The sequence below is a fragment of the Schistocerca gregaria genome, chromosome 5, assembly GCF_023897955.1.
Source record: "Schistocerca gregaria isolate iqSchGreg1 chromosome 5, iqSchGreg1.2, whole genome shotgun sequence".
Taxonomy (NCBI): Eukaryota; Metazoa; Arthropoda; class Insecta; order Orthoptera; family Acrididae; genus Schistocerca; species Schistocerca gregaria.
This window is the reverse complement of record NC_064924.1, coordinates 149,433,214-149,455,935: the sequence shown is the minus strand read 5'-3', so window position 1 is coordinate 149,455,935 and position 22,722 is coordinate 149,433,214. Positions and strand designations below refer to the sequence as shown.

The 22,722-nt window shown below is 45.0% G+C and overlaps 1 protein-coding gene across 1 annotated transcript in view; it reads left to right on the top strand.

The window, feature by feature from the left end:
- LOC126272360 (monocarboxylate transporter 1-like) overlaps positions 1–22,722 on the top strand; it is a 212,555-nt gene that overhangs the window by 135,693 nt on the left and 54,140 nt on the right. Inside the window, exon 3 of the mRNA XM_049975171.1 lies at positions 5,532–5,658. Within this exon, the coding sequence (XP_049831128.1) occupies positions 5,532–5,658 (127 nt within the window). The remainder of the gene's footprint in view (positions 1–5,531; positions 5,659–22,722) is intronic.

The window sequence follows — 22,722 nt, the reverse complement described above, 5'->3', positions numbered from 1 at the left end:
TTGAAAGAAACATCCACAATTACCTACTTTGGTCGCGAAGTTGCACTGGGTTTTAGCATTCTAATTAGAACAGTTCTGGCAAACTCTAGGAGGCAGATGTTCACAGCACTTTAACCTTTCGGAAGATGCACAAGTAACTTAAAAAAAAAAAACTAAGTGGTCAAGGCTCCAAAAGCTGACAGAACATGACAGTGCTTTACCGAGGTAAAAAGAAACATTTTTGCCTTGTGAAAGGAAATTAGTGTTTTCAGGTCAAAAACCACTATTACAACTCGTAGTTCTCTTTTACATCAATGATGAGTATCCATATTTTTGTGTGTAAGCTAAATAAGTGCCTTATACTCGCTCCTGGAAAGTCTGCAGAACTTCGACTAACCATATGAAATACAAGGGCGTTCATTAAGAAATGCGACACGTTTTTTTTTCTTGGCCAATTTCGGTTAAAAAAATACGGATTTTCTTATGGGGACATGGTTCAATATTCGTTTTGAGCCCCTATAGTTTCATGAAGTTCCGATAGGCGACAGTGCTATTCATGCCCTCCAAAATGGCGTCGCTACGGTCGCAGGTTCGAACCCTGCCTCGGGCATGGATATGTGTGACGTCCTTAGGTTAGTTAGGTTTAATTAGTTCTAAGTTCTAGGGGACTGATGACCACAGCAGTTGAGTCCCATACTGCACAGAGCCATTTTAATCAAACAAAATGGCGTCTGTAACGGAAGTGCGCTCCAAGTAGTGCTGTGTCATTGAGTTTCTCTTGGTGGAAAACCAGAGCATCGGAGATATTTGTAGGAGCTCCCAGAGACCTGGCAGTGAAAAAAACGCGGTGAGTCGTTGGGTGAAGCGTCTGTCGTCAACGCATCAGGGTCGCGCAAACCTGTCCGATGTCCTGAGTGCTCACCGTCCGTACACAGCTGTGACTCCTGCAGTGATGGAATGTGCGGACAGTCTCATTCGGGGTGACGGACTGATCTCAATCAAACATCTTGTTGCTCAACCGGACGTCTTAGATGGTAGTGCTGACTCCCACGCCCTCTAGTTGTGGTACTCAAAGGTGTGTGGCCACTTGGATCCTTGCCGCGTAACAGAAGATCGTAAAAAGCCACGAAGGACCCTCTGTGCGGAATAATTTACACGTTCTGAGGTTGAGCGTGACAAATTTTTTTCCAACGTCGTACCGGCTACGGTGGCGGAGCGGTTCTAGGCGCTTCAATCTGCAACCGCGCAGCTGCTACGGTCGCACGTTCGAATCCTGCCTCGGGCATGAATGTGTGTGATGTCCTTAGGTTAGTTAGGTTTAATTATTTCTAAGTCTAGGGGACTGATGACCTCAGATGTTAAGTCCCAAAGTGCTCAGAGCCATTTGAACCATTTTTATCGAACGTCGTCACAGGCGATGAAACATGGGTTCTTCATTTCGAAACGGAAACAAAACGGCAATCTATGGAGCGGCGCCACAAACACCCCTTTTCCGAAGAGAAAGTTCAAAGTCAGGTCGACTGTCTTCTGGGACTCTAAATACGTTATTCTGTTTGGTGTACTCCCTAATAGTGCAATGATCAACTCTAAGTGTATTGTGCAACCTTCACGAAATTGCAGAAACGGCTTCAGCATGTTCGTCGCCACAAAAATGCAAGCGAACTTTTCCTTCTCCGTAACACCACAAGACCTCACACAAGTGTGCGCACCAGAGAGGAGCACAAAAACCTTCACTGGACTGTTGTGCCTCATCCGACCTACAGCCCGGATCTCGCACCTTCCGACTTCCATCTGTTTGGCTCAATGAAGTACGTTGCTGCTGCTGCTGCTGCTGTAAAACACTGGCGTCATCTGCCAGGTGTGGGGGCAGTTTAAGCGGCGTAGCTGCTGTTCCTGCTTTGACCTCAGGGACCGACTGTGTTGCCTATCTGGTTGAGCTGCCCTCAGTGAGCGTCTATGGAGACGCTCTAATTGGCTACTCCCGCAGGAGGTCGGGGCAACGTGTTGTCGGCCTGTGGTTGACCTGGCGGCCCAGCCCACGAATCAGGCGGCTGCCACAGTGTTCTGCAGTTTTGCATTCTGTTGGCCTTGTTTTACTTTTGTTGATGTTCATGTTACAACTTCTTTTCAGGGCACTATCTGGTTCATCCAATTGTCCTTCCAAGTCCTTTGCGGTCCTGGAGTGCTGTGGCCACTTCTTTCACAGACGTCGGATCAACTGCTTTTCTTCCTCTGTCACATCGACTTCAAAAGGACATGTCTTTACGAATTTTTTAATCGTTTTCTCCACACCCTTTGCACACCTTTTGCTGGGATACTGGCACAGTGACCGTCCTTTTAAAAGAGCTTTGCCAGCAGCGTGCGATCCTTCGTTGAGACATTCGTGTTGACTGTGTCGGACGCAAACTGAAGAACAGCCGGGTGCCGCGCGTCTGATGGTGTGCATATTCTGACGCTTACAGGGCCGTCTATTGGTCAAATTTTTGTTGAATTTTTTCCTTGTTCCCTGACGTTTCTGTCTCCGTCAATAACATGCTGTTCAAATTTGACGTCATTCTGAGCAGTTTTCTTTCTACAAGGTTTTGAAACTGGAATTTCCATTAATGACACCCTGTATATACAGTATGCTTACGATATCCGACCTTGCCTTCTAGGTGCTTCACATTTTTTGTCACGCAGTGTATATATTTTTCACTTTGTATCATGAAGCATATTGTAGTTATACTGAATCACTGATATTTTCACTTTTATTACCATTTGTATATATTTCAGCATGTATTCCAATAAGTACAAATTTTGTACGAGCTATGATTTAGTTAGCATTATATCCCCTTAATATTCGTATCTTGCTTCACTTGTTTTCTCGTGATTGTCTTTTGTAGATATCTCCATTGACATTTTACTGCGTCATTTAAACAGGCATGGAACTTCATCGCACAAACTGACACTCAGCACCTCTACAAAACAATGCATGGATTTTATACAAACGTAGACTACAATAGGTTCGTACTTCATAACGAATTAACACTATTGTTTTCAAATGTTGTTGAAATGGCTCTGAGCACTATGGGACTTAACATCTGTGGTTATCAGTCCCCTAGAACTTAGAACTACTTAAACCTAACTAAACTAAGGACAGCACACACATCCATGCCCGAGGCAGGACTCGAACCTGCGACCGTAGCACTCCCGCGGTTCCGGACTGAGCGCCTAGAACCGCTAGACTACCGCGGCCGGCCACGATTGTTTTCCTGTCATTTTTCTATGTATAAAGATGCCAGAAAATGCACAACACACTTCTTACTCATCTTCTCCTCTGTATCATAGCCTGCCGAAGTATTTTATACAGTTTACTATAGTGTAGCCTTATTGTCTGTAAGAACAGCATTATTTACGAATCTGCAGTGAGAAATCAATGTTTCTTTATCTGTGCGTGGGTAGAAGATGTAAAACCTTGTGCTACTGTTAGACTCTTAAGTTAAACTTGTCCTTTCGTCCATCTGTTACGTTTCTCGCTATTAGAGTGTAGTGACCAGATGTAATACTGTATCACTCAGGTACCAATGCCGCGTCCTCTGCTCCTCTGGGAGAATGTGGTGCCATTTCTAGCTGCATGTGTGAATTCCTACTCCTCCCGGCTTACGGAGCGAAATAAATCTCGTGACATTTAAGAGAACAGTTTCACCATTTGCACAACAAATGAGAGGCAAAGCGTGTTGGTCGAGAAGATAAAAGGATTACTGGAGCCAGAGGCCTCGGCAAACAGTGGAGCGGAAAGATAGCTGCAAGGGTAGGGAGGGTAGAGGGGGGGGGGGGGAGAGCAGAGGGAGGGAGAGAGGAAGGAGGTTGACCCTGCTGTCAGTGTACGGCGAGCAGAATAGCGGAGCCTCAAGTAACAGCTAAGCATAGTAACGGAATCTGCTGAGAAGGAATGTCCGGGTCAGTGTTGGTTCTACTAGCGATCGACGTCCTTGTTTCACCAAAAATATAGCAATACTTTAAGGAATTAATAGTGCTCCCCTTATCAAATCACAACATCGCATTCATAACTCCGTTGACTTTGTGCAACTTCTCAGTAGTTTCCGGCTAGAAGGTTCTAACATACATGTTCCCTTTTACGTTGCGTGGGTTTTTAAGCGCTACTACAGGAATACTTAAGACTCATCTTATACGAATTCCACTTAGAAACTTCCAACTTGTTCAGTAACATTATGATATCGATATATTTCTCTTTTACACCGTGTATGCTACCCTATCTCACCAATAGCGCTAAGAACAGTCCACTCTCACTGGCGGCCAATATGAACAAGGAACACTTCGGCGAGAGGTACTGGCAACGGTCCACTGGAAGCCGAGGTGTTTTATGCGTCATAATGAATGACCAAACACCGCCTACGTCACTATTTCTTCTGTTAATGATTACCGGTTTCAATCTAGCCTGCAGATAATCTTCAGATCTGGCGCGCAAGGTGCAGCTTCTCGGCACTTTACGCGCCAGATCTGAAGATCATCTGCTGGGTAGACCGAAACCGGTAATCGTTCATTACTGGCAGTATTTGTTCATTACAACAACAGAGATCACGGCTTCTGAGACAGGACATCAGTTTTTTTTACGCCACGTTGACGGCACATTATTTATAGGGCCACAAGGAATAGACAAGCCCGAGGAATTCCTCTTACAATTCAGTTCCGTACGTCCTCGGATCAACTTCAACACAGAATCAAAGTAGACAGGAGGCCACTCGTCAAGAACAGTTGTATGCATTCGCAAACATGTAAAGGCAACATATCGTATGAATTCGGGGTCTATTGAGCTCTCGTTCTAATTCCTAATATGTTACCCCTAACGATATTTCTTGCAGGCACGGGCGAAACGTTAGTGAATAGTTTTATCCATAGATATGGTCTATCTGCCTGTTACTGTTAACAGACGTAATACATAAGCTAAAAAACTAAAAGTTTTTCTTCTGGCTGAATTTTTACTCTGCAGCGGAGTGTCTGCTGTTTTGAAACTTTCTGGCAAAATGAAACAGTTCAATTCCATACATTCACCGATCAACTTCACCACGAAGCAGAATGGACAGGAAGCCACCCTTCAAGAACAATCGTATGCATTCGGGAACATGGAAACGCAACTTATCGTATGAATCGGGGGTGTGATGGGCTTTCGATCTAGTTCCCAACATGTTACCCCTGACGGTGTCTCCCGCAGGCGGGGGCGAAACGTTAGTGAATAGTTTTAACCATATACCTGGTCTCTCTGCCTGGAACTATTAACAGATGTAATACGTAAGCCAAACTCTGTAGCTGTGTGCTGTTTTGATGGCAAAACGAAACTGTATGTCCGACTGGTACTCGACTCCGAAACCTTTGTCTTACGCGGCGACAGAATCTGCCGAATAACTCAGTCAGTAGCGGATTTGCTCGCGGAAACCATAGGTTCCGGTTTCGAGTTCCGGTCCGCCACCCGGTCTTAATTCGCCAGTATGTTTCAAAGTAAGTTCTGCTATGCGTACCATTAATTAATGTGTTATTTGTAATTCGCTTTCCAGATGACATGCCAGTCGCTGATTTCCGTCTTCAGCCTTCTGTTCGGAGACAAGCTGACGTCCATGGGCCACGAGACGACGAGTGCAGCGCTCATCATGAACATCATGAGCGCCGTTACCAACTTCTCAGGTGAGTCGCTCCGTCACAACGGTTTCGCGTCACTCAACTACTAGAGGCAACACTGCCTTCGGTGTAAGGGCACATTCAGACTAATGCAACTCGGATCAGTGTTCGACGTGAAGGAAATGTTCTGCCATACAGTGAGGCTGCTATTCAGTCGCACTGCTCAAAACAGCTGATAATATTTCTTGTATTTCGGACGCTTTCCGTTTCAATATCTTTGCTTTTATTTCTCAGCAGATACTCTTGAAAATCCATTACTGATTTCCTTTTTCCATTACCCTCTGTAAGAAGACAGTGCTTACAAGTGCAAAATACAGGGTGTCCCAGCTTTCTTGTCCACCCAAAATATCTCTGGAACAATAACAGCTATTGGAAATCGACTTTCACCGGTATCAATGTAGGGCTGGGGCCCATGAATGTACATTTTTGGAAACATTCTAAAACGAAAGCATATGTGTTTTTAACACAAACTTATGTTTTTTTTAAATGGACCTCCTGTACTTTTTCGTCAGCAATCCATAGCATGACAAAGCACATACACAATGGCGTTGATTGCATCGCAATATTCCCATTACATCCCGAGATATTGAGACGCGAAGTTGACGCTTGAAACACCCGACATGCGCTGCTAGCGCACGTCCTGAGGCTCAGGCGTGAACCCCGTGCTGCCCGTAATCGCGATGTGATTGACATGCGTAATCACACCTCCATACTTATCAAGAGGTCCGAAACGAATCATACGGTCTGCTGCGCGATTACGGGCAGCACGGGGTTCACGCCTGAGCCTCAGGAAATGCGCTTGCAACGCATGTCGGGTGTTTCAAGCGTCAATTTCGCGTCTTAATATCTCGGGATGTAATGGGAATATTGCGATGCAATCTACGCCATTGTGTATGTGCTTTGTCATGCTATAGATTGCTGAAGAAAAAATACAGGAGGTCCATTAAAAAAAAAAAAAACATAAGTTTGTGTTAAAAACACATATGCTTTTGTTTTAGAATGTTTCCAAAAATGTACATTCATGGGCCACAGCCCTACATTGACACCGGTGAAAGTCGTTTTTCAATAGCTGTTATTGTTCCAGAGATATTTTTGGTGGACAAGATAGCTGGGACACCCTGTATATGGTTATGCAGTTCTGCTTACAGATAACGACCTGTGAACCAATATCTTTTACCAAAGTAACCGCTTATTATAATAAGGTCGCATAGGGACGTGACGCACTTCTTAATTCAATACAAATCTTCCGAAGAGTGTTGGATGTTCAACACGCATTTACGTTTCTGGTATAATTATTTTGACCTCAGATAACGAAATATTTGTTCCATATACAGGATGTCTTGAAAAAACATCGACAAACTTAAGTGACATGTTCCTTACCTCAAAACAAGAAAGAAATATCTACAAATAAGGGCCCTAAAAAGCATACCTTAAGAGATTTGAGCACTTGATTCACCTTCGATACTATGAAACATATCTCTTCTGCTATAAGGTTTTTGCTTTTCGTATTTTGGAAGGAGGTAGTATAGACCAAAATAAGAAAAAAAGATGAAGTAAACATGGGCTCTAAAAAGTATATTTCAAGAGCTGTGGTGGCCGAGCGGTTTTATGTGCTTCAATCCGGATCCACGCGGCTGCTACTGTCGCAGGTTCGACTCCTGCCTCGGGCATGGGTGTGTATGATGTCCTTGGGTTAGTTAGGTTTAAGAAGTTCTACGTCTAGGGGACTGATGACCTCAGATATTAAGTCCGATGGTGCTTAGAGCCATTTCAACCATTAAGAGCTATGAGAATTTGTTCGCCAACGGCCTTGCCGCAGTGGTAACACCGATTTCCGTCAGGTCTCTCAAGTTAAGCGCTCCCGGGCTGGGCTAGCACTTGGATGGGTGACCATCCGATCTGCCGAGCGCTGTTCGCAAGCGGATTGCACTCAGCCCAAACTGAGGAGCTACTATATTGAGAAGTAGCGGCTGCAGTCTCGGAAAGTGACATACTGCCGGGAGAGCGGCGTGCTGACCACATGGCCCTCCATATCCGCACTCAGTGGCGCCTGAGGGCTCAGGGTGACACGGCGGTCGGTCGGCTTCGTTGGACCTTCATGGCGTGTTCGGGCGGAGTTTAGTTTAGTTTAGTCAGCGTTTCTTCAGTAGGAGTGTAGCGTTTCACGCTAGAGAGGTTGACAAGTGCTCATAGCTTTTACAGAACGCGTTTTACAGCTCATGTTTACCAGACATTCTTTACTTATTCCTGTATAAGTGAACTGTCCCTAAAGGATGTCGGTGCCTTTTGGGCAGCATGTATAAATGAGACACTGAATCCAACTCAAATTGACCACCAATGAAAGAGGCTATACCTCAAAAAATTTTAAGTTGTGGGTATGTGTCACTTGGGAACGCACATACACTGCCTGACAAAAAAAAAAAAAGTGATGTGGCCAGAAGATATAGTCAGATGACAGTGCAACTTGGCGCACGCACGCACTATCGGTGGATTTGAAAGCGATAGGAGTTCCAATTTTCTGTGACAAGGAGAACGGCGACCTGATTAGGTTGTCGTTACCAGGCCTGACAGGGTATGTAAGGGGGCGTGAACGAGGTCGGATATTAAATAATCACGGTGAAGGATATGGAGCTGCAGCGTACTCCTGTGAGACACATTTACAACACCCACAGGGTTTTACAGGGGCTTCATTGTCGCTCTCCATTTGGACTGCTGGTCGAATCGTGCAACATCCAGACTTGTAGAGCATTCGAATATGACAGAGTCTAGACACCGGACTGCCTGGGAACGTCAGGGCAGCCATACCCGTTGCCTACTTTCTAGTCGACCGCATCTGGCGGCAACAAGGGAGGATCGGCATATTGTGAACCAAGCAATTCGTAACCCATTCATATCTATACCTACAATTCGAAAACAAGTAATGGGCTCACCGTAATATTCCATCTCGCCCTGCACCATTTGTCGGATTCTAGTACCAGCAGGACAAGGGAAACACCTTGCGATATATGGGCTACCGCTAACACAGTAATACAGATGGCTGCGTTTGGAATGGTGCCATAACTGGGAAGCATGGACTGCTGGTAAGTGGCGTCGCATTGCTTTCAGCTAAAAATCAGTTCTGCTCTACCCCGGACGACCATCGTCGGCGACTATAACGGCGATCTTGGGAAAGGTGATGACGTTTGATGTTTGGTTTGTGGGGCGCTCAACTACGCCGTCAGCAGCGCCCATACAAAGTCCAGATTTTGACACTGTCCAGTTTTTACACAGTCCAATCTAGCCATTGTCACGAATGATGATGAAATGATGAGGACAACACAAACACCCAGTCCCTGGGCAGAGAAAATCCCCAACCCGGCCAGGAATCGAACTCGGGACCCTGTGGTCCAGAGGCAGTAACGGTAGCCACTAGACCACGAGCTACGGACGACCTTGGGAAAGATACCAGTCTTCTGCAGAGCCGCAACTGTTGTAAGCTCCCCACTAAACGGTTCTGAATGACATTTAGTCAAAATTTACCTTCCATTCCATAGAAAATCTACGTACTACCAAAACTATCAACTGTTATTCAGTTTACATTCATATGGTAACTTTTGGCTAAGCAAAACAAAATTTGAGCTGAACTGTAACTGATCTGAATAAAACTTGTCTTCATATTAAATGCGCAACTGAACTAAAACCACTCTCTGACCCTAATCGAAAGTTTCGCTTACCTCACGTCTCACCAACATTGTTCCAGATCTGTGGAAAGCACAACAGCCACAAGCAAGCAGGCAGCGGCTAAGCTAGATTTATGTTTTTTAAATTAAACCTCCAAACAGTATTCCAACTGTTGCATACCAATGGTGCAAGGTGATAATGCGTAATGGTAAACCCTCTTTAAACAGTGGAATGGGGAGAGTAGCCATTCCTATGAAATTACATTCCAAGACAACGATTTTAGAATGAAGTTTGTATTCAAAGAGACAGAGCAAAATTTCACATTATCTTCACACACAAAACTGGTCTGAACAATATTCATGCTTAACAAAGTGAACAATGATTTGAAAAGTGAACAATGTTAACAGACAACTTCTACAAAACAGAAACAGCTTGATCAGTTGATATATTAGTGCATGACTCAGGGATGTGGGGTGGTCTTTCTCTCAACTGTGAGCAAGTTAACTATCTGGCAATAATTATTACAACAAACTTGCTGTACAGTGCTGTAGTCTTACCTCAATCTCCCTCTCTTCAAAATCAGTAACATTATTAAAATTTATATTCTTTCGCATACAGCATATTCATCCTTGTAGTCCTTTATAATAAATTTTTCTTCATCCAACAGATACAATCTCAAGTCAGCACAGCACTGAATACTGTACATCCATCACCTACCACAATTCAACTAAGAATGTATCAGACCTCGCAGAGGCAAAGACTTTGTCACAACAATAACAAAGATTGTGCAACAGTAACGTAGCTTGCTCTCTCTCTCTCTCTCTCTCTCTCTCTCTCTCTCTCTCTCTCTCCCTCTGATGTGCACATCGATGACTTACAAAATAAACCTCACATGGTGTTACTCCTGGTATCATGATGAGGGAGGCAGTCGAGTCGGTGGTACTCTTTAAGGGAACCCTGGCGGTACAACGGTGCGTCACACACATTCTGCGGCCGCAAGTATTTCTTCCCTTGTAAGACCGTCGTGGTGTCATTTTTCGAAAGGAAATGCTCGTCCACGCAAGCACGTTTCTCTGCATACTATCCGTGTGATGTTGAGATACTCCCGAGGTCAGGAAGATCCCCAGATCTGCCACCGACAGAAAACGTGTGCGTCCAGCTCGGACGTCAATTGCGTTCCTGTGCCAGTGTCCAGTATATCAAAGATCAATTACCACAGCTGTGCGCCATCTTGCATCTACATCCATACTCCGCAAGCCACCTGACGGTGTGTGGCGGAGGGTACTTTGAGTACCTCTATCGGTTCTCCCTTCTGTTCCAGTCTCGTATTGTTCGTGGAAAGGAAGATTGTCGGTATGCCTCTTTGTAGGCTCTAATCTCTCCGATTTTATCCTCATGGTCTCTTCGCGAGATATACGTAGGAGGGAGCAACATACTGCTTGACTCCTCGGTGAAGGTATGTTCTCGAAACTTCAACAAAAGCCGAGCTACTGAGCGTCTCTCCTGCAGACTCTTCCACCGGAGTTTATCTATCATCTCCGTAACGCTTTCGCGATTACTGAATGATCGTGTAACGAAGCGCTGCTCTCCGTTGGATCTTCTCTATCTCTTGTATCAACCCTATCTGGTACGGATCCCACACTGGTGAGCACTATTCAAGCAGTGGGCGAACAAGTGTACTGTAACCTACTTCCTTTGTTTTCGGATTGCATTTCCTTAGGATTCTTCCAATGAATCTCACTCTGGCATCTGCTTTACCGACGATCAACTTTATATGATCATTCCATTTTAAATCAGTCCTAATGTCTATTCCCAGATAATTTATGGAATTAACTGCTTCCAGTTGCTGACCTGCTATATTGTAGCTAAATGATAAAGTATTTTTCTTTCAGTGTATTCGTATCACATTACACTTGCCTATATTTATTCAGTTGCCATTCCCGGCACCATGCGTCAATTCGTTGCAGATCCTCCAGCATTTCAGTACAATTTTCCATTGTTACAACCTCTTGATATACTACAGCATCATCCGCAAAAAGTGAACTTCCAATGTTATCCACAAGGTCATTTATATATATTGTGAGTAGCAACGGGCCTACGACACTCCCCTGTACACACCTGAAATCACTCTTACTTCGGAAGACTTCTCTCCATTGAGAATGACATGCTGCGTTCTGTTATCTAGGAACTCTTCAATGCAGTCACACAATTGGCCTGATAGTTCATATGCTCTTACTTTGTTCATTAAACGACTGCGATGCTTACTCCCGAGGTCAGGTATATACGCAGATCTGACACCGATAGAAAACGTGTGCGTCCAGCTTGGACGTCAATTGCGTTCCAGTGCCAGTGTCCGGTATATCAAAGATCAATTACCACAGCTGTGCGCCATCTTGGCCGAGACAGTATACAGTAGGTTTATGGCACCCTTTACAAACGAATCGGTGCATGCCTCCAGCCCAGAAGGTGTGCAACATCATACTGATAAGTGGACACATACGGGAGAGCTCTCGTCATTGCTCAGATGGAAACCCAGTTCTAAGTAAAGAAGGGAAAGCAGAAAGGTGGAAGGAGTATATAGAGGGCCTATACAATGGCGATGTACTTGAGGACAATATTATGGAAATGGAAAAGAATGTAGATGAAGCTGAAAGGTGAGATACGATACTGCGTAAAGAGTTTGACAGAGCACTGAAAGACCTAAGTCGAAACAAAGCCCCTAGAGTAGGCAACATTCCATTAGAACTACTGACGGCCTTGGGAGAGCCAGTCCTGACAAAACTCTACCATCTGGTGAGCAAGATGTATGAGACAGGTGAAATACCCTCAGACTTCAAGAAGAATATAATCATCCTAATCCCAAAGAAAACAGGTGTTGACAGATGTGAAAATTACCGAACAATCAGTTTAATAAGTCACAGTTGCAAAATACTAACACTTATTCTTTACAGACGAATGGAAAAACTGGTATAGGCCGACCACGGGGAAGATCAGTTTGGATTCCGTAGAAATTTTGGAACACGTGAGGCAATACTGACCTTACGCCTTATCTTAGAAGAAAGATTAAGGATAGGCAAACCTACATTTTTAGCATTTGTAGACTTAGAGAAAGCTTTTGACAATGTTGACTGGAATACTCTCTTTCAAATTATATAGGTGTCAGGGGTAAAATACAGGGAGCGAAAGGCTATTTACAATTCGTACAGAGACCAGATGGCAGTTATAAGAGTAGAGGGGCATGAAAGGGGAGCAGTGGTTGGGAAGAGAGTGAGACAGGGTTGTAGCCTCTCCCCGATGTTATTCAATCTGTATAATGAGCAAGCAGTAAAGGAAACAAAAGAAAAATCAGAGTTGGTATTAAAATCCATGGAGAAGAAATAAAAACTTTAAGGTTCGCCGATGACATTGTAATTCCGTTATAGACAACAAAGGACTTGCAAGAGTAGCTGAACCGAATGGACGGTGTCTTGACAGGAGGATAAATGATGAACATCAACAGAAGCAAAACGAGTATAATGGAATGTAGTCGAATTAAATCGGGTGTTGCTGAAGGAATTAGATTAGGGAGTGAGACCCTTAATGTAGTAAAAGAGGTTTGCTATTTTGGGAGAAAAATAACTGATGATGGCCGAAGTAGAGAGGATACAAAGTGTAGCCTGCCAATAGCAAAGAAAGCATTTCTGAAGAAGAGAAATTTGTGAACATCGAGTATTGAATTAAGTGTCAGGAAGACGTTTCTGAAAGTATTTTTAAGGAGTGTGGCGATGTAAGGAAGTGAAACATGAACGATAGATATTTTGACAAGAAGAGAATAGAAGCTTTCGTAATGTGGTGCTACAGAAGAATCCTGAAGATTAGATGGGTAGATCACATAACTAACGAGGAGGTATTGAATAGAATTGTTGAGAAGAGAAGTTTGTGGCACAACTGGACAAGAAGAAGTGACCGGTTGGTAGGACATCTTCTGAGGCATCAAGGGATCAGAAATTTAGCATTGCAGGGCAGCATGGAGGGTAAAAATCGTAGAGAGAGACCAAGAGATGAATACACTAAGCACATACAGAAGGATGTAGGTTGCATTAAGTACTGGGAGATGGAGAAGCTTGCACATGATAGAGTAGTACGGAGAGCTGCATCAAACCAATCTCAGGACTGAAGAACCACAACAACAACAATCACATACCATCTCTACCGGCGAGGTCTCATTTTGGTTTTTCCTCCCCTTCTAGTGTTTCATTTTATTTTTTGTTAGTAGGTGTATGAATGAGATTTAGAAACGATGAATTAAGCATGGAATACGATGGTTTTGTCGACCGTGTACTACCATTACTTATTAAACCCCATTTACTATTGAGCAGAGGTGGATATTTTTTCCATTCTATATGAAAAAAATAATCTCGAAATGCTGTTTGTATTTCATATCCAACAATGCACAATCTGAAACCATTAACCGTAAAGTGTTATACGACCACATTCGACGTTGCAGCAACCGTCAAATTACGTGTCATAGTCAATTAATTTCGGAACGTCAAAATAACTACTATGAATAACAAGAGGAGATCTGTTCGCAACCAAGCTATAAAGAGAAGCTGTAAGATGTAAAACTATTCTTTTTTACAAAGTAATATCTTACACATCGACGGAGAAACATTTCTGAAAGGTGAAATAATGCTGAATGACTAACTATGGTTTTTTATTTTTTTATACAAAAATACTATACTTACAAACAAACTTAAAAATTGAATTAAGAATCCTCCCTTTATTTAAATATTTTTTTAGAGAATCGTAGCAGATAACAGATTCCGAAAGAAAGTTGGCAAAACTGAGTGACACAATACCGCACAGTATTACTTATTATTGCAGAATTCGTAAAAAATATGAATTACCGCCATGAGAACCGTAACTTTGTATAGGTACCTTATACAGGCTGCCTGATATTGGTTCCATCTGAACAATTCCTTACGTGTCAGTGTAAGTTCAGTATCCTTCATACAAGTTGCTTCTGCGTAAAAGCGGACTGTTGAATAACCGTGCTCAGTTGTACGTGAAGCGAATAGGAAGCAACGATTCAATACGTTACTGTGACAGCGCCTTTTATTGCCCATATTGAAACATTTCATCAGTTTCAGCGTTGCGTCAACTTGGAGAGCAGAGAATATCGACTGACCACGCTTCTTTGACTTGCCTTAGAGCTTCACAGAAATTTTGGAAAATCTGAAGAAACAGCCGCTTTGAAGAAAGGCAGCCGATATGCTAGCCAAACCTTCTTGATTTCCCTAAAAATCTGTCTCTCGAGTCCCAAGAAGTAGCCCAAATAATATCAGGTAGCACAGATTAATTCCTAGTACGCTCCTCCACGATAAACGTGGCGTAATAAATTATATTCTCCACTATGAATTTCACAGGGAATCTTCCAATTATATACGCAGCTACAAAAATCTTAGACCAGCATGTCTATAGCGAATTATTTTCCAAATCTACTTGCTGCGTATATTGGACTATTTGTTTGGACGGACTGTGTACTTACGTTAGTTTTTCGTTTCTTCTTCTTATTACGACAGGCCGGAAAAAGAGAAGACGTAGCTTTAAGACTTTCGCTGCCGTTATGTAAACTGATCTGACGTGGTAAATGGAACGGCTTCAATTTTCAGAACGAGGTAATTCAATATTAACCCTTCAGCAATTGGTTCTAGAGATGAATCGTTGGAGATAATAATGGGTTTCTTTGGTTTAAAATACTCAGGAGGCGGACACAATCGCCGTATACATGGATGAGCCAAAACATTATGACCATATACTCAATAGCTTGTCCGCCCATCTTTGAAATGAAATACATCACTGATTCTGTGTATCAGGTATCCATCAATATGTTTATAGGTTTGTGGTGGTATGTGGCATTATATGTCTACGCACAGGTCATATAATTCGCATAGATAACGGGATGCTGATTTGCCTATGCGATGATGGCGCCCGATAGCGACACGATTTACATCATGCGAATTCGGTCACCGACACATCAACGTGAGTTCACTACAATGCTCCTATAACCACTGTGGCGCGGTTCTGGCTCCGAGACACGGACAACTATACTGCTGAGAGACGACACCGCGTGAGAAACGACATCAAGTATGATGGGATGCTTGTGGTTCGTAGCTGTCACCGTGTCTTTAGTTACTATCCCAGGTCCCACGCTAGATCAGGAGAGTGTTTCCCATAGCACAATACTGCTCCCACCAGCCTGTGTCGGTGGTACGCTGCACGTGTGGAGCCGCCGTTCACCTCGATGGTGGCGTTTGTGTAGACGACCATCGACATAGCGCTGCGAAAATGTGATTCATCCGACGAGCCGACACGTTTCCTTTGATCGGCGGTCGCATTCCAATGGTCCTTTGCCCACTGCAATCATCACTGACGACATCGTTGGGTCAACATGTGAACACATAGCGGTGGTCTGTTGCGGAGCTCCACATTCAACAATGTACGATGAACGGTTTGCTCTGGAACACTTGGGAGTGCACCATGATTGTGCTCATTCGGCAGAGATGACATAATCACCATCTATTCCGCTTTACAGAGCAGACAAGCCTCCAAAAGTTACCTTTTGTACAGAGTCTGGGACGTCCAACTATTTAGCGCCTAGTGGTAGTTTCACTGTCCTACCTCTTCCCGTACATGCTCACGACAATAGCACGTGAAAATTCGACCAGATTCGCCGTTTTAGAGATTGTCATTCACAGGCTCTGTATAATAACACTCTGCTCTTTGTCAAAGTGGCTTATCTCAGTGGATATTTCCATTTGCAGCCCTTATCTACGTTAGGGTGATCGCTCGTCCGTTTCTGCTCCGCTTGCATTCGTTTGTTACCACGTCAGGAGCCCGTAACGCCACCAGGCGGCTGTGGGTAGTGATCATAATGTGATTCTTGAGTTTCTCCCGGCGTATTTGATAATCAAAATATCCACGGGTGTACTGCCGGGCTACAGTGTCCAACGGGCACAATATTTCGGCGATCATACATGTCGCCATCATCAGGTGAACTGACGGACTGACCTCCTTTGAACCTGCTGGCACGAAGATCCGTACGCTATGGCTGCTCAGAGGGAACTGGGTTCGGTCGCGACGGCGGCCGATATAAATACCCTCCGCCCGCGGCGCCCTCCCTCCGCTATCCGCACCCCGCGCCACGGTCGCGCCGTGGAACAAATTTCGACGGCGTCTGAGATGACGTCGGAGTGATGGCTCCGTCCGCCGTGGTCGTCACAACTAAACGTTTGCTCGATTTACTCTTGATTAACCCTATCGCTAGTCCCCAAGCCTTGCTAAGATTATAGCCACAGTCACGGTTTATGAGGTCGTCATTGGTGCGAATTTCGATGGCCTCTCTAACAACGCTGTCCCAGTATCTCGACGTCTGTACCAGAATCCTCGTGCGGTCATATTCCATAACGTGATTTTCCGACAAACAATGTTCAGCGACCGCCGACTTGCTCGGATACATCAGTCGAGTGTGCCTCTGGTGTTCACGGCATCGATCCTCGATGGTACGCATCATCTGACCAATATACAACTTGCCATATTGACACGGAATCTGGTACACGCCGGCGTTCCTCAGACCGAGGTCATCTTTGGCGCTGCCCATTAGTGCACGAGTTTTATTCGGAGGACAGAACACAGTTCCGACCGGTGTTCCTTCAAAATGCGGGCGATTTTCCACGAGAGTGCGCCTGTATGTGGAATAAACGCAGTGCCTACCTCCTCCCTCGTGATATCATCCATCTCCACAGGTTGTGCTGTAGTGGTTGGGCGGAGAGCACGTTGAATCTGCCACTCTGAGTAACCATTTTTTCGAAATACAGTTCTCAGATGTTCCAATTCCTGGGGTAGACTCTCTGCGTCAGAGATGGTGCGCGCCCTATATACTAGAGTTTTAAGTACTCCAATCCTCTGTGAAGGGTGGTGGCAGCTGTATGCGTGCAAATACAGATCAGTGTGCGTTGTCTTCCGATACACCCCATGAAGGTTCACAAAGAGGGGATACCATTACGCCCCATTGTCAGCAACATCAGGTCCCTTCATATTTGTTGGCCAAATACCTTACGGGAATATTAAGTCCTTATGTGGGTAAATGCCCTCATCACATCCGTAATTCCGTGGATTTTGTTAAACGCCTTGATAGCTTCAGGTTGGATGAGTCAGATATCATGGTAAGTTTTGACGTCGTTTCCTTGTTTACGAGGGTATCCCTGCGAGAATCACTAGAATTGATTAGTCAGAAGTTTGACAAGAAGACCACTGAACTTTTTAGGCATGGCTTGACTTCCACGTATTTTCTTTTTAATGGAGAATACTACCAAAAAACGGAGGGAGTCGCCATGGGTAGCCCACTCTCACCGGTGGTACCGAATTTGTACCTGGAGAACTTCGAGGAGGAAGCCCTATCTTCATCCGAATGGAAACCTACTTGCTTTTCCCGTTACGTGAACGACACGTTCGTCATCTGGCCACATGATTTGGATAAACTCCTTGACTTCCTTACACATCTAAACTCCATACACCCCAACATCAAATTCACTATGGAGACTGAAACGGAGGGTAGATTACCTTTCCTTGACGTCTTGGTCAGGAGAAGGGCTGATGGCACCCTAGGTCAAGGGTGTATCGGAAGACAGCGCACACTGATCTGTATTGCACGCAGACAGCTGCCACCACCCTTCACAGAGGAATGGGGTACTTAAAGCTCTAGTACATAGGGCGAGCACCATCTCTGACGCAGAGAGTCTACCCCAGGAATTGGAACATCTGAGAACTGTATTTCGAAAAAATGGGTACTCAGAGTGGCAGATTCAACGTGCTCTCCGCCCAACCACTACAGCACAACCTGTGGAGATGGATGATATCACGAGGGAGGAGGTAGGCACTGAGTTTATTCCATATACAGGCGCACTCTCGGGGAAAATCGCCCGCATTTTGATGAAACACCGGGTCGGAACTGTGTTCTGTCCTCCGAATAAAACTCGTGCACTGGTGGGGAGCGCCAAAGATGACTTCGGTTTGAGGAAGGCCGGTGTGTACCAGATTCCGTGTCAATGTGGCAAGTCGTATATTGGTTAGACGATGCGTACCGTCGAGGATCGATGCCGTGAACACCAGAGGCACACTCGACTGATGTATCCGAGCAAGTCGGCGGTCGCTGAACATTGTCTGAAAATCGAGCTTGGGAACCAGCGATTGGTTTAATCAGGAGTAAATCGAGCAAACGCATAGTTGTGACGACCACGGCTGACAGAGCCTTGACTCCGACGCCATCTCAGACGCCGTCGCAATCTGTTCCACCGCGCGACCGCGGCGCGGGGCGCGGATAGCGGAGGGAGCACGCCGCGGGCGGAGAGTATTTAAATCGGCCGCCGCCGCGACCGAACCCAGTTCCCTCTGAGCAGCCATAGCGTACGGATCTTCGTGCCAGCCGGGGCACCCGACGGGCGAAGACGACATATGGTCCTGAGCGGGCAAGAGTTCCATGTCGGAGGACAACTGGTCACGGGAAGCGATTGGTTGCGCATGCCCCAGGGAGGCGCCTGGCGGCTGCAGCGACGCATCCACTGCGGGCGTCGCCGGCGGGAGAACAGGGGGCGGCTGTGGCGGCGGCGGCGGCGGTTCGTCGCCATGGGGCAAAATGGAAGGCAGCGTCGGTAACACCTGGGGCTGAGGCGAGCCAGTAGCTAGGTCCCCGGGGCGCTGACCGGACGGCACCGTCGCTGAAAGCAGACGGCGAGCGGCAGATCCCGTGCGACGACAGAGGCGCAGCTGATTGAGATGCCGACGCACCTCACCAGTGACCCCAAAACCAGATACATAGCGCGTCCGAGGCAGCGAAGAATGCGCCCTTCGAGGCAACGCCGTGAACCTCGATAGTGGCTACAGTAGACAACGTCGCCTGGAGCAAAAGCAGGAGTCTCCCGCTGCACAGGAACCTGATGCGGCGGATGTAGCAAAGACATCAAGGTTCGATGATGACGACCGTGGAGCATCTCAGCCTCCGAGCGACCATCTCGGGGCTGAGAGCGATACGAGGACAAAAAGAGCAATAACGCGTCCTCCCGAGAATGCGACTTCAACATCTGTGAGTTGAAAGTCCTGACCAATCGTTCAGCGGCACCGTTTGACTGTGGCGAAAACGGCGCGGACGTCAGATGTTGAATACCATTGGCCTTGCAGAATGACTGAAATTCTGCAGACATGAATTGTGGGCCATTGTCGGAAACAATAGTCTGTGGAAGACCTTCAATGCAAAAGATAGCGGATAACGCTTGGATGGTGGGATATGACGTCGTGGAAGAAATCCGGACAACAAAAGGAAAATTACTGAATGAATCTACCACAACCAACCATCGCGCATTCCAGAATGGACCAGCAAAATCGATGTGTAAGCGTTGCCAAGGGGAAGTGGCTTTTGGCCATGCAAAGAATTTCCGAGGTGGTGCTGATTGTTGTTCGGCACACACTATGCAAGAAGAGTACATATTCGTAATCACGGCATCGATTCCCAACCAAGTACTGTGCTGACGAGCAAGTTGTTTCGTTCTCACTATACCCCAATGTCCTTGGTGGAGAAACTGTAAGATAGAGCACTGTAACGAACGTCGTACCACGACCCTGGACCGACCATTATCAGAACGCAACAGCAAAACACCCCGTCGTACAAAAAGTCTCTCCTTGTGCGCAAAAAATCCCCGATCCATGACTTTCACAAGGGCCATTGCGTAGCAACAAAACGCAGAACGGGAGCAAGGACAGAGTCGGCAGCTGTGGCTGTAGCTACACGACGATAATCAATCGGAAACGATTCGACCACGTCATGGGTTTCCGCATCAATGAACATGCAAGCAACTTCGGAGGAATCGAATGCCCTATCCTCAGCAACAGGCAAGCGGGACAACGCATCGGCGTTTCCGTACTTAGCAGTGGACCGATACAAGATATGGTAGCGGTACTGTGAGAGGAAAATAGACCAGCGAATGAATTTCTGCGCTGTACGTGGAGGTACAGGCTTGGTCGGATGAAAAAGCGATGTCAAAGGCTTGTGGTCTGTGATTATGGTAAAGTGACGACCATACAAGAAATCATGAAACTTTGTAACACCAAATACGAGAGTCAATGCTTCTTTCTCAATCTGTGAATAATTTCTTTGCGCAGACGAGAGCAATTTGGACGCAAAGGCAATAGGGCGATCGTGCGATCCATCTTTGTGCGCAAGCACAGCACCGATCCCGAAATCCGAGGCATCCACCATCAACAACAGGGGCTTACGGGGATCGAATGGCGTATGGCAAGTACTGGAAAGCAACGCCGATTTAAACTGGCGAAAGGCGCGTTCGCATACCGTTGTCCAGACGAACGGAAAACCCTTACGGCGTAAGCGATGAAGCGGAGCTGAAATGGAAGAGGCATGCGGAATATATTTATGATAATAGTTGATTTTTCCCAGCACACTCTATAGCTGCTTCAGATTCTGCGGCGAAGGCAAGTCTTGTATGGCACGGAGGTGCATGGGACTGGGATGTATGCCTTGGGCATTGATTACATGTCCCAGGTATGGCAAGTCCCGAGCAAAAAACACACATTTTGTCCTTCCGCAAGCGAAGACCATTTTGTCGCAAGACCTGATATAATGTTCTGAGATTGGCCAAATGTTCTTCTTCCGTCTTTCCGGAGATCACAATATCGTCCAGATAATTTGCTGCAGTAGGGACCGACGCACAAACAGTTTGTAGATATTGCTGAAACAATGCAGGGGCGGATGCACACCCGAATGGCAGTCGTTTGAATCGATACAAACCAAGATGCGTGTTAACCACCAACACGCGCTGGGATTCTTCGTCCACTGGTATTTGCAAGTACGCATCTGCTAGGTCCAACTTACAAAAAATATTTACCCGGGCACAATTTGTCAAACAGAACTTCCGGGCGGGGTAAAGGAAAAGTTGCAACCACTAGTTGTGGATTCACTGTTGCCTTGAAGTCAACACAAAGTCTATGATGTGGCCTTTGGATTTTGTGCATGACCTTTTTCAAAATTTTCTTCAAGTATAGACTCATTCTATTTACATTAAAGAGAACACCAAACAAAAATATAAGCTAATTTTACTATCATACGGCATAAAATTTGTATTACATCCCGAACTGATAATGTGTTCGATGACCGCAGGTAAGGCGCTCTTCATGTTAAATTTATTTTTCTTTTCTCCCTTCCGCTTTGGCCACAAGGGACACAATGGCAGTTACTTCTTATGTATTCTTTTCTTTTATTTGAATATTCTGGCATCTTTTCACGCCTCTTTTCTTTCTTCAGAGCAATTCACTTATGTCACCGTATTACTTTTGCCTTGTAATCCTTCTAAATTTAACACTTCTCTTCACAAAATATATCTTTTTCATGCAGCTTCTTCCACTTTTATATTCCAATATTATCAACAACTCAGGTACAGATTGTTTTCAGTTTCCTTTACCAGTGAAAGCACTTGAAATTCAGTCCCGTCAGTCTGTTTGCAATCATCCCACATGAAGCACAAACAAATTATCTTATCTTTCTTGTCGTTAGTATAATTTTTATACGTTTCGCTATATTTAATTACTGCTTCTTAATTTCAAGGGTTACTTCCATCTTATTAGACTTATTATTTTTATAATATTTCTAGACAGTCTAATTTAAAGTGTAGTGTTGGACACCACTTGCTTAGAGACATTCCAATTTCACTCCCATTTTGTGATACATTATTTTTGAACAATTTGATATGTAGTTTTTATTATAATATTTTTATTATTTCCATATTCCTCGTCCGTTGTGTGCATTCTTTCAGTCATGACAGATTTTTGTAACCAATGAACTAGATTATCTTTCATCGATAGGTGAACTTATTGTCATTTTCTATATGACCATTGTCTATCTGCATACAATTAGAATTCTTCATACTGCTAGCCATAAATGTTGTCTTCTTTGCAGAGATTCCTAAACGCGCTTTGTAGGCTGTGTGTTCGAAGAGACTACCTGTATTTCTGCATCTACTACATTTTAAGATAGTACAGCAAAACTTCCTGCAAACCCCTGGCAGTTTAGATCAATAAAGTGTTTTGTCTTCCCAGTTTTGTTGATGATACTTGATATTCTTTCAGTTTTTGTAATACAAAGTTGAAGAGGACGGAAGCCATCACCTTGCCATACATCTGTATCTCTAACGTACTCGCGAACCTGGCAGTAGTTTGCAACTCGTAAATACAGTATGTATGGAAACAAGGTATACATATTAATCTGTTGCCCTATTTTTAATCTGCCAGACTTCTCCTCCCCCCTCTCTCTGTCCATCTCGTCCTTTCATCCTTTCTCTGTGCGTCACCTCTTTCCCCTCTGTCCAT